This window comes from Musca vetustissima, unplaced genomic scaffold (assembly GCF_032173495.1).
Source record: "Musca vetustissima isolate MV318-11 ecotype Yass unplaced genomic scaffold, APGP_CSIRO_Mvet_v1 utg158873, whole genome shotgun sequence".
Classification (NCBI taxonomy): domain Eukaryota; kingdom Metazoa; phylum Arthropoda; class Insecta; order Diptera; family Muscidae; genus Musca; species Musca vetustissima.
The window spans coordinates 8267-21206 of record NW_026880089.1 but is presented as its reverse complement, the minus strand read 5'-3'; the positions used below and the strand labels follow the sequence as shown (position 1 = coordinate 21206).

At 33.9% G+C, this 12940-nt stretch overlaps 1 protein-coding gene across 1 annotated transcript; it reads left to right on the top strand.

The window, feature by feature from the left end:
* The first annotated feature begins 245 nt into the window (after window positions 1-245).
* Window positions 246-12067, top strand: LOC133325439 (transcription factor SPT20 homolog). The gene is made up of 4 exons (XM_061534202.1): window positions 246-281; window positions 853-1427; window positions 10993-11097; window positions 11320-12067. Exons 1-4 carry the CDS (start codon window positions 246-248, stop codon window positions 12065-12067), a joined length of 1464 nt encoding a protein of 487 aa, XP_061390186.1.
* The last annotated feature ends 873 nt before the right edge of the window (window positions 12068-12940 follow it).

Below are 12940 nucleotides of genomic sequence, written 5' to 3'. Positions count from 1 at the left end.
AAACATTGCAATTTAACATATAATTAAAATGATTGAAGCAGTGATTAGTGTTTATGGAGGAGGGTGGGTGTTTTACTTTTGAAAACCGTTCCCTTAGGAGTCGAATAAAAATGCCACATGACATTGCAGAAAATAGTTTGTATGACATAGCCTCACAATGGCACCCCTTTTTGTGTATGGAAAATGTGTGTGTGTGTTTATACAAATTTTCAACGCCCCCACACATAACATAACAGGTGAAAGGTATGGATGATGACGGTGACGATGACTATGACAATGATGTGTGTCCAAACAAAATTCTGTAATGTATAGCCACAATAAAAAAATGAATTACTAAACCTGGCTAAAAGTCATGCCTGTTAACCAAACAACAACATCACAAAAATTATGAAATTATTTCAGCCTCAAGAAAAAAAAAATAAACAAACTGTTACACTTCTCCCTTAATGGGGGAAGGTGTGTCCAACCGAAAAAAAAAAATTGGGCCCACCTCGAGAGAAAAAATTGAAAAAAATTAAAACAAATTGAAAGTCTTTTTAGTTGTTGTTGCCTTTTTATCTTGACCATTTACGAAAATGGAAAGTAAATGGTTTTTCCTTTAAGTAAGCGGAAGTTTTAGTTTTGAATTTTTTTGTTTATTTCAAAATTTTGCTAATAAGTATTATGCAGTTTAGTTTTCATTTCATTACATATTTTGAAAGTTGGCCTATCTATTATAAAAACCTCTTAAATCTTTTATTTTTTTTTCATTCATCCTTGAGTGATTATTTCCATATCCAAATCCATCCATTTGTATTTATGAGCATTTTGTGTATTCCTTTCCATTTTTTGTTTTTCTTCAACTCATTGCAGAAATGTTTACTAATTTTATTGCTAACAAGCCGTATGCTGCAACATCTCAATGTAGTGGCAGTGGCAGTATCAACAACCAATCAGCATCATCCTCATCATCATCTCAATTCGCATGCGTATTCATATCTACGAAATAAAGCGAACGATAATAATCCGAGCAAAACTTATAATGTCTATGACAAGGAAGCCAATGAGGAGTATAATTTATATCAACAATCACCTGGCGAGGGGATACAATTGAAAATTGGCTCTCAACAGCAGCAACAATATCCACAAGAGAACACTCAACAGCATCGATATCATTATCAGCAACAAAACGAACAAACCAATCAACCCAAATCCCCTTACTCATCTCTTCACTACAATACATTAAAACATCTCAGCGATGCCACACACAATGATGTGGATATTGTTTACCACCAACCCACCAATAGCCACAGCCACAGCAACAACAACCAACAAATGGAATCCACACAACAAGAAAAACCCTCGTTGTTGGATCAGCTGAAAAGTCAGGCCCAGGATTTGAGTGAAGGTTATGCCACATTTTTGCAAGATCAAGAAAATGATGAAAGGTAATGGCATATTTTATTAATCAATTTTTATTTTATCTTTATTTTACATTGCTGTAAACAAAAGACTTAAGACACGAACATTTACCATTTTCATAACACACAATGGAAAGAGAAAAAACAAAGCAATCTCATTACTCATAACAACAATAAAATATGGAGAGAATTACAGTAACCTCCAACGGTTATGCTTCTTTCTTTTAATTCCCATTAACCCTAATAAGATTCTCTCATTAAAATGTTTCCATGAATGAGAGATAGAGAGCTGAGTTGCAAATAATCACCAATTAAAACCAAAGACTTAAGCAACAAACTTCAAGAACAATGCGTGGGAGATAGTACATTAACTCTAATCAGACTCTCTCTTTTAAATATTGCACTAAGTGAGAGATAGAGGGTTGGGTTGCAAATAATCACCAATTAAAGCCAAAGACTTAAGCAACAAACTTCAATGGCAATGAGGAGCAGAGAGTACATCAACTCTAATCCAGGCATGCTTACCCATATACGCTACCGTAACTGAGGGTCGATGGGTAAACACATGTTCTCTTTTTCTCTCTTTATGTCAGTCGTTGTTAATGGTGAATTCTCAGTTACGCTCGCACACACTTGCTCTCAATTTAATTTTGCCCAACACTGCTCTAATCAGATTCTCTCTTTAAAATATTACTATAAATGAGCGATAGAGAGTTGGTTAGAAAATAATAACCAATTGAAACCAAAGACTTAAGCAACAAACTTCAAGAACAATGAGTGGGAGATAGTACAGTATAGAGAGGATAACGGTTATTAATAATAAAAATTTAAAGGAGAGTTTTATAGATAAATTGGAAGTAATAACCGTCTAAACCCAAAGACTTAAGAAACAAACTTCAAGTACCATTGAAATGCTACATTTATTGCAATAGAGAGAGAGAGCGAAATAGCGAGAGAAAGGGTGAGTAGGTTAGAGGGAGTAATTACTGTATAAATAAAACAGAATGAGAAAATATTTTACTTTTTTAAAAAAGGTTTTGCCGGTGGATTTATGTTAGAGATGTGCAAAAAGAGAGAGAGAGTAAAAAAAGAAAGGAGAGTAAAGTAGAAACCGCCATATGAAATGTCTTACAAAAAGAGAACGCAGTTCCCATGGCTGCTCAGCATTAATTTATATTGAAGTAGTGGACATTTTTAATGTGGAATAATAAAATATTTTTATAGGTAGTAGAATGAAAAAAATATATTTTTTCAAAAGAGATGATTTTCTTTAAGATTTTTTTTAGAACATTACATTGAAAAAGATTTTGTCTGGGTTTTTTTAAACAAGGATATTTTTCCAAAAATTAAAAAAGAAACCAGTAAGGAAAGTAGTAAAGTCGGACGGGACCGACTATATGATACCCTTCACCACTATGGGTATATGCAACGGAGGAATCCTAACAGACATCGGATTTTTGAAGGACCAGTGAAATGAAATTGGATCCATTAACCATGTCATTCTGCAACAAAAAAGTTTTCATTGGTCAAATATAGAGTTGGTTCGTAAAATGGCAAAGAATTATGTAAATCAATTTAAAGCAAATATCAATCGGACACGCGTTGATTATTTCGATAAATATCTGATATACATGAGGAGGAGTTTTTTTTTGCACCTATATCTAAATCTTAACCGATCTCAACGAGACTTGTCAGATATTAATTTATATTAACTATACAGTTCATTGTACAGAATTGTGTGGCAATCGGACAAACATTGGGTCTTTAGTGCACAATTTACATACAATCAGAAGAAAGAGTATATAGGAGCTATATCAAAATCTGAACCGATTTCCACGAAACTTAGCACACATCATTCTAGACTTAATTTAGTACGCTATGCCAAATTTCGTGCAAAGCGAAAAAATATAGGGTCTTTGGTGCACCATTTACATTAAATCGGACAAAAACATGTATGGGAGCTACATCTAAATCTGAACCGATTTCCAAATTTCGTGCAAATCGAAAAATATATAGGGACTTTGGGGCACTATTTACCTAAAATCGGACAAAAATATATATGGGAGCTATATCTAAATCTGAACTGATTTTTAGGAAGCTTAACACACATCATTCTAAACTTTATTCAATACGCTATGCCAAATTTCGTGCAAATCGAAAGATATATAGGGACTTTGCTACACCATTTACCTCAAATCGGACGAAAATATATATGGGAGATATATTTAAATCTGAACCGAATTTCATGAAACTTAACACACATCATTCTATACCTAATTCAGTACTCTGTGCCAAATTTCGTGTAAATCAAAAGATATTTAGGGGCTTCGATGCACCATTTACATTTAATCGGACGAAAATATATATGGGAGCTATATCTAAATCTGAACCGATTTTCACGAAACTTAACACACATCATTCTAGACTTAATTTAGTACTCTGTGCCAAATTTCGTGCAAATCGAAAAATATTAAGGGACTTTGCTGCACCATTTACCTTAAATCGGACGAAAATATATATGGGAGCTATATCTAAACCTGAACCGATTTTCACGAAACTTAGCACACATCATTCTAGGCTTAATTCAGTACGCCATGGCCAAAATTGTGCAGATCGCAAGATATGTAGGGACTTTGCTACACCATGTACCTTAAATCGGGCGAATATATATATATGGGAGCTATATCTAAATCTGAATCGATTTTTCCCAATTTCAATAGGGTTCGTCCTTGGGCCAAATAAATGAGCTGTGCCATATTTGATCCAATTCGAATCATAAATGCTGTACTTTGTTTACAATTTAACATGGACAGACGGACGGACGGACATGCATAAATCGACTCAGAAAGTGATTCTATGCACATTCTGAAAAGTAACAATGTGTCTATCTCATTTCTTTGTCTGTTACAAACATATGCACAAAGACATAATACCCTGTACCACAGTGTGGTGAAGAGTATTAAAATCCACGCTATTGGATAGGTCCTAGAAATTTTTTTTAAAGTAATCTACGCCTTATACCATAGACAGACGACAGCCTTAATTTGCATTAAAAAGTTCCTAATTTGAATTAATATATACCCCTGACAGACGAGAGTTTCTGCATTTATGAACCAGTTTTTTGTTTCAAAACTATTGTTTGTATGTGTGTAGGATGTACATTTTCAAAATTGTTTCCAATATTTTTTGGGACTTCATCTTTATGAAATAGATAAATGACAGAACGGAAGAATAACAGCTAAAATGGTAGTAAAACAGCTCCCGATTGGAAAAAAAATTGATATTTGCCTTTATTTCTAATATTTTTTTCATAAACGTAAACAAATTTGGCAACAAATAATTTATTTTCTACAGCATTGCCATATTGAAAGTGTTTAATTCAGTATAAATTCAGTTTGATTTTGTGCATTTACGACACATAAAAATGAGGATAATGTACAAGTTAATTTGAATTAAGACTGTTAATGCAAATTAAGGCTGTCGTCTGTCTAGGCTATTAGATATTCCCTTAAAAAAATATTTTTAAATAATCTACGCCTTTTTAAAAAAATCTTCGCCTTGGATAGGCCCTTGAAAAAAGTTTTTTAAAAAGTCCACGCCCAGGAAAAAATTATATAAAAAATCCACGCCTTAGATAGACCTCGGAAAAAATCATTTAAAAAATTCATACATATTATCTCCTAAATGTTCAAATATTATAGTGGCTAACAAAAAAAAAGCTTTTGTCATGACAAACTTTTTTGTGGATTGGTGAATATCCAAACTATACAAATTAAAGCTCTTCAGAAAAAAATCCTCACCAAAAGCTTTCAACAAAGTTTCTTTGTTAACAACTTTCAACACCACAACATCAAAAGACTTAAGACACAAACCCCATACGACAACCATATTTATTTCAATGGCTTTTCAACTCCACTGAAACTTTTTTTAATAACTAATCTCACATCTGAGCTTTCCGTTACTTAACCAAATAACCCACTAACATAAAGAAAGTATTTTTTTTTTGTTTAATTCGTTTTAATTCCGCTTAATTTCCATGCTGGATAGGCGGGCAGGCAGCTAGGCAATTGTTTTACTTTTCTTCCTGGGGGTTGGGTCCTGTAATTATTTTGTTATTTATTTTTTATTTTATTTAAAGACAGTCTATATTAAATCCTGTTTCGTTACCTCTCCTCTCTGTTGTTATCATAATCACCTACAAGCCACAACAATTTGCTTTATAACCAAATTGTATAATTTTACATGACAGCCAAACAAACAAGTGCTGTAAACACAAAATATGCAGAAAGACATCTAACAACTTGATCAATGATGATTGATTATAAAAAACCGAAAAGAAAACAATTTCCTGCTTTTTTGTTTTTCACTCACTAAATGGCTGGTTTTAAAGGAAAGGTTATAAGGAAAATATTTTTTATTAAAGGAAATAAATTTCAAATAAGAATTTTAAATATAAAAATAAAATTTAAATATTTAAAATTAGAAAAAAAATTGGAGGAATAATCTATAATCACAAATAAAACTAATTATTTGTATTAAATAAAGCAAAAGACTTAAGAAACAAATATGAAAGAAACGAAAGAGAATCATTCACTTCTATCGACAATGCTTGTTATGATGCTCTCAACTACTCTCCCCTCTTTAACAGTTACACACTCTCGATATCAACATATCAATGAGAAGAGAATACTCTGTTGAAATCATTGAGAGAGCATCATTTGGGAGTATTTGAAATGAAAAGACTTAGAACACAAACTTGCTATATTTCTAATGGTAATTTATTGGAGAGTCAAAAATGTAGAGAAATGACTACAAAAGACTTAAGACACAAACTTTATACTCATTATAGTGTTTTTTTCCAATACATGGACTTTTGTGCCAATTTCCATTCTTTTTTATTTCTTTACGCAAATGACTAATTTCGAAATTACAAATAATGAAAAAAAACACAAATAAATCGCATACCGGATTTCAAGCAATTAATATTTTATATTCCCACTCTAGTTATAAATTCAATATGACGGTGATTGGCAGCCAAAATTTTGAATTATGTGCAATTTTTACTTGTTTTTTTCTTTGTATTGAAAAGTTTGAATTTTTATTTGAAAAATTTTTTTTAGTATTCAAATTAAATTATTTGTTTATTGAAAACTTAAGTATTCACACTTTATAGACCTTTTTTCTGGTTTAGCTTTGTGTGGGGTTTTATTTATTACCTTATAATGGTTAACCTTATAACCCATTGTTTTGGGATATTTTTTATTGGAGCAAATTACAGGTTTTGTTTTTTGAAAAAAAAACCAGTAAGGAAAGAAGTAAAGTCGGACGGGGCCGACTATATGATACCCTTCACCACTTTGAGTATATTCAACAGATGAATCCTAACAGAAGTCGCATTTTTAAAGGACCAGTAAAATGAAATTGGAACCATAAACACGTCATTCTGCAACCGATACTAAATTGTTCATTTGGTCAGATATAGAAGCTATATCTAAATCTGAACCGATTTCAGGAAACTTAACACACATCATTCTAGACCTAATTTGTTACGCTGTGCCAAATTTCGTGCAAATCGAAAGATATATAGGGACTTTGATGCACCATTTACATTAAATCTGACGAAAGTATATGTGGGAGCTATATATAAATCTGAACCGATTTTCAGGCAACTTTACACACATCATTCTAGACCTAATTTGCTACGCTGTGCCAAATTTCGTGCTTAAATCGACTCAAAAAGTGATTCTATGCATATTCTCAAAAGGAGCCATGGGTCTATCTCGATTATTTTTGCATGTTACAAACATATGCACAAAAACATAATACCCTGTACCAGAAAAAAGAATTTGGTTCAAGAACCTCAAAACCTGGGGGCTACCAGAAAAAATTGACCAATATTTATAATTTATAGTGGAGAGATGTGCTACCTAATAAGAACTCGACGTACTAAATTACAGTCAATTTGGTCGAAAAATCCGATCAGAACCCCCAAAATACCAAAAATTTTGGGGTACCGTTATATGGGTACTACCAGAAAAACTGGACCTATATTTATAATTTTTAGTGGAATAATTTGGTACCCAATAAGATCCCAATGTACAAAATTTCAGCGAATTCAGTTATAAAACGAGCCCAAAAACCCGAAACTACCGAAAATTGGGGGTGCCCTTATATGGGGGCTTTCCGAAAAAATGGACCTTTATTTATAATGTTTGGTAGGGAGATTTGCTACCCAATAAGAACACAAAGTACCAAATTTCAGTGAATTCGGTCGAAAAATGCGATCAAAACCCCCAAAATACCGAAAATTGGGGGTAATCTTATATGGGGGCTATCCGAAAAAATGGACCTTTATTTATAATTTTTGGTAGGGAGATTTGCTACCCAATAAGAACTCAATGTACAAAATTTCAGGGAATTCAGTTAAAAAACGCGCTCAAGAACCTCAAAATACCGAAAATTGGGGGTAATCTTATATGGGGGCTATCCGAAAAAATGGACCTTTATTTATAATTTTTGATAGAGAGATTTGCTACCCAATAAGAACTCAAAGTACCAAATTTCAGCGAATTCAGTTAAAAAACGCGCTCAAGAACCTCAAAATACCGAAAATTTTGGGGTACCCTTATATGGGAGCTATGCCTAAACGTGGACCGATTTTTTCCAATTTCAATAGGGTTCGTCCTTGGGCCAATTAAGTGACCTGTGCCAAATTTCATCCAAATCGGATCATAAATGCGACCTGTACTTTGTTAACAAAAATACATGGACGGACGGACAGACGGACGGACGGACGGACAGACGGACAGACGGACATGCATAAATCGACTCAGAAAGTGATTCTATGCATATTCTCAAAAGGAACCATGGGTCTATCTCGATTATTTTTGCCTGTTACAAACATATGCACAAAGACATAATACCCTGTACCACAGTGTGGTGAAGGGTATAAAGAAAACAAAAAAATATAATACAATGGAGAAGCTAATGGCGCTATAAACAAAAGAAAAAAATTGAAAAATAAAAAAAAAACAAATATTTGCAAATTTAAATGCATTTTTGGGGATCAAAGACAAATGTTTGGAATAAATAAAAAATAAACGGTATTCATAAAAATATTTTTTGAAGGTCGTGAGGGTGGAATTAAAAAAATGAACGAATGAATAGGCATGGATTTTTTAAAAATATTTTTTCAAAGCTCTAACCAAGGCGTAGAAAATATATTTTTAAGGCGTGGATTTTTTAAAAATATTTTTTCAAGGCGTGGATTTTTTAAAAATATTTTTTCAAGGCGTGGCTTTTTTTTAAAAATATTTTTTCAAGGCGTAGATTTTTTAAAAATATTTTTTCAAGGCGTGGATTTTTTCAAAATATTTTTTCAAGGCGTGGATTTTTTAAAAAATATTTTTTCAAGGCGTGGATTTTTTAAAAATATTTTTTCAAGGCGTGGATTTTTTAAAAAATATTTTTTCAAGGCGTGGATTTTTTAAAAATATTTTTTCAGACAAAAAGAAACGAGATAGACACATGGTTCCTGTGTCTATCTCGTTTCTTTGAGAATACGCATAGAATCAATTTCTTAGTCGTTTATGCATGTCCGTCAATCCGTTTGTCCGCCCGCCCGTCCATCCGTTTGTCCACGTTAAATTGTAAACAAAGTACAGGTCGCATTTATAATTCGAAATGGATGAAATTTGGCACAGCTCCTTTATTTGGCACAGCTCCTTTATTTGGCCCAAGGACGAGCCCTATTGAAATTGGGAAAAATCGCTTCAGATTTGGTTATAGCTCCCATATATATTTTCATCCGATTTAAGGTAAATGTTTCACCAAAGTCCCTATATATCTTTCAATTTGCATGAAATTTGCCACAGAGTTCTTAATTAGGTCCAGAATTATGTGTGCTAAGTTTCGTGAAAATCGGTTCAGATTTAGATATAGCTCCCATATATATTTTCGTCCGATTTATGGTAAATGGTGCACCAAAGTCTCTAAATATCTTTCGATTTCCACAAAATTTAGCACAGCATACTGAATTGAGTCTAGAATGATGTGTGCTAAGTTTCGTGAAAATCGGTTCAGATTCAAATATAGCTCCCATATATATTTTCGTGCGATTTGAGGTAAATGGTGCACCAAAGCCCCTACTTATCTTTCGATTTGCACGAAATTTGGCATAGCGTTCTGAATTAGGTCTAGAATGCTGTGTGCTAAGTTTCGTGAAATTCGGTTCAGATTTAGATATAGCTCCCATATATATTTTCGTCCGATTTAAGGTATATGGTTCACCAAAGTCTCAATATATCTTTCGATTTGCACGAAATTTGGCACAGCGTACTGAATTAAGTCTAGAATGATGTGTGCTAAGTTTTGTGAAACTCGATTCAGATTTAGATATAGCTCCCATATTTACTTTCGTCCGATTTAAGGTAAATGGTGCACCAAAGCCCCTACTTATCTTTCGATTTGCACGAAATTTGGCATAGCGTTCTGAATTAGGTCTAGAATGCTGTGTGCTAAGTTTCGTGAAGATCCGTTCAGATTTAGATATAGCTCCCATATATAGTTTCGTCCGATTTAAGGTATATGGTTCACCAAAGTTCCTATATATCCTTCGATTTGCACGAAATTTGGCACAGCGTACTGAATTAAGTCTAGAATGATGTGTGCTAAGTTTTGTGAAACTCGATTCAGATTTAGATATAGCTCCCATATACATTTTCGTCCGATTTTATGTAAATGGTGCACCAAAAACCCTATATATATCTCGATTTGCACGAAATTTGGCATAGCGTTCTGAATTGGGTCTAGAATGATGTGTACCAAGTTTCGTAAACATCGGTTCAGATTTAGGTATAGCTCCCATATATATTTTCGTCCGATTTAAGGTAAATGTTGCACCAAAGTCCCGAAATATTTTTCGATTTTTGTGTAAGGACAACCCAAAGGCTTAGATTTCTTAAAAATATTTTTCTATTTTTTTTTTTTTGGTTCCAAAAAAACATGTTTGTCTCCTAAGTCTTTTGTTCATGTTGAGCCACAGTAGCTTTATATGCTGCTTATCTTATCCCATTTTTTTTTATTAAATTGGGAATTCAAATTTAATCTTTAAAAACCAAGGATTTAAAGCTAATAGAGCTATGTGCAGATGTGCAAAATTTGTAAAACCAGTAGAAAATTGCCAACAATTTAATGTTTTATTTCTTGTGCGGATTTTCGATGAACGTGCCAAAGTAGTCAAATGTCATTGAGGCAATGAAACCGTACCGTAATGTGTTTTTGTTGTTGTCGTTGTTCTCCAAATTACTTAAATTGTCTGGTTGTTAACCAATAACTAAACCACATTTTGACCAGAAACACACAAACACACACACACATACATTCCTCTTATGTGTCTCGTTATTGGTGTTGTTGTTAAATAACCTGACAATTTGTAAGAGTTAGTGGTGTTGAGAAGAGCGATTAAAATCATTGCAAAGTTATGTGCACACACACACACACGCAAAAGTTTTTATTAATAAATTTTCATGTTTTTCGACAATTTTTATTTCAATTTTTTGTTGTTGTTTTTGTATTTTTTTCTTTAAAACAGTTACCATGATGACAATTCGTCGCGCAAGGAGCCTCAACCGCAACAGGTTGAATCTCAGCTTGCAAATCCTCAGCAGTTGCATTATCAAAAATTACAACAACAGCTGTTTTTATATTACCAAAAATTGCAACAACAAGAAGAAGAAACAACGCAGCAGCAACAACAACAACAGCCATTGCATGGACATTTATTACGCCAACAGCAACAACAACAGCCAACACAAATTGTATATTTCCAACACCACCACCACCAACGCCAGCAGCAACAGCAACAGCAGAGCCAACAACAACAACCCCAACAATTTGCAACAACATACGTCACACCAAGCCCAGACTCGGCTCGTACAAATTTGTCCCCACCAGCAGCAACAACAGCCATACCATATACCACCTCCCCCGGTATTAAGCAGGTAAACATACACCATCAGTCGCAGCAACGGCAACAACAACCCGTAATTGTGTCACACGCAACTGGCAACGAAGCATCACTTGCATTGCAACGGCTGACTATAACACCACCAGCACCACCCTCAGCACCCCTACCCCATCATCCCCAACACCAGCACCACCACCATCACCCAGGAATGCCACCGAAATTTGCTAATCACCCAGCTCGTCAACCAGCCGTAGTTTATGGTCCACCACCGCCACCACTCACCCTACCCCCACTCGGCCACTCACGACATTCTAAACAAGTCATATATGCACCGATGCGTTTTGTTTATGATCGCCAATTGCCCTACTCTGCGAAAACATTTCCCTATCCACCATCTTTTATAAGCCTAACCACCACCGAGAGGCCCCTCAAAGAGAAAACTCCTCCACAATTTTACCACAACAATCATAAATCGGCCTATCAAAAAATACCCGATTTTTGGGGAAATCGTCCTGCAAAGTCCCTATTGGATTCCTATATACCCAGTTGGCAGGTGGTGAAAATGTTGGAAGAATATCGCCAGAAACAAGGAGCCGGAACCCAATCGCCGAATTTGCAAACTTTGGCGTTGCCATATCATCATCATCGAAATTTCAAGCGGAATGTTGCCACCAACAACCAGGGGAAAATGAAATTGTGATTTAAATATTTTTTCGAATTTATTTTTGTAAAAATTTCTTAACATATATTTTTAATTAATTATTTGTTGGTTATATATACGAAATATTTTATTTTAATTTATTAAATAAATAAAAATTAAAAAAATATATAAAAGGATTTCTTAAAAAAAATATTTTTTCAAGGTCTAGTTGTGAATTTTTTAAAAATATTTTTCTTTTTCAGATTTAGATATAGCTCCCATATATAGTTTCACCCGATTTTAGGTAAATGGTGCACCAAAATCCCTATATAACTTTTGATTTGCACGAAATTTGCAACAGAGTACTGCATTAGGTCCACAATGATGTGTGCTAAGTTTCGTCAAAATCGTTTCAGACTTAGATATAGCTCTCATATATATTTTCGTCCGATTTTAGGTAAATGGTGCACCAACGTCACTGAGAATCATTCGATTTGGCAGAGAGTATTAAATGAACCTTAGAACGATGTGTGCTAAGTTTCGTGAAAATCGATTCAGATTTTGATATAGCTCCCATATATAGTTTCGCCCGATTTTAGGTAAATGGTTAACTAAAGTCCCATAAAATCATTCGATTTGCACGAATTTTGGCATAGCGTACTGAATTGAGTCTAGAATGATGTGTGCTAAGTTTGGTGAAAATTGGTTCAGATTTAGATATAGCTCCCATACATATATTCTTCCGATTTAAGGTAAATGGTGCACCAAAGTCCCTAAATATCTTTCGATTTGCACGAAATTTGGCAAAGCGTACTGAAGTGAGTCTAGAATGATGACTGGTGAGTTTTGGGAAAATCGATTCAGATTTACATATAGCTCCCATATATAGATTTGCCCGATTTTAGGTAAATGGTGCGCCAAAGCCCCTATATA

Bases quoted from the DNA above. Each gene is read 5' to 3' on its own strand.
- LOC133325439 (XM_061534202.1), top strand. From the start codon at position 246: ATGGATGATGACGGTGACGATGACTATGACAATGAT. The intron at 1,428-10,992 runs GTAATGGCATAT...TCTTTAAAACAG, and splicing joins GATCAAGAAAATGATGAAAG to TTACCATGATGACAATTCGT. The intron at 11,098-11,319 runs GTTTTTATATTA...CGTCACACCAAG, and splicing joins CAAAAATTACAACAACAGCT to CCCAGACTCGGCTCGTACAA.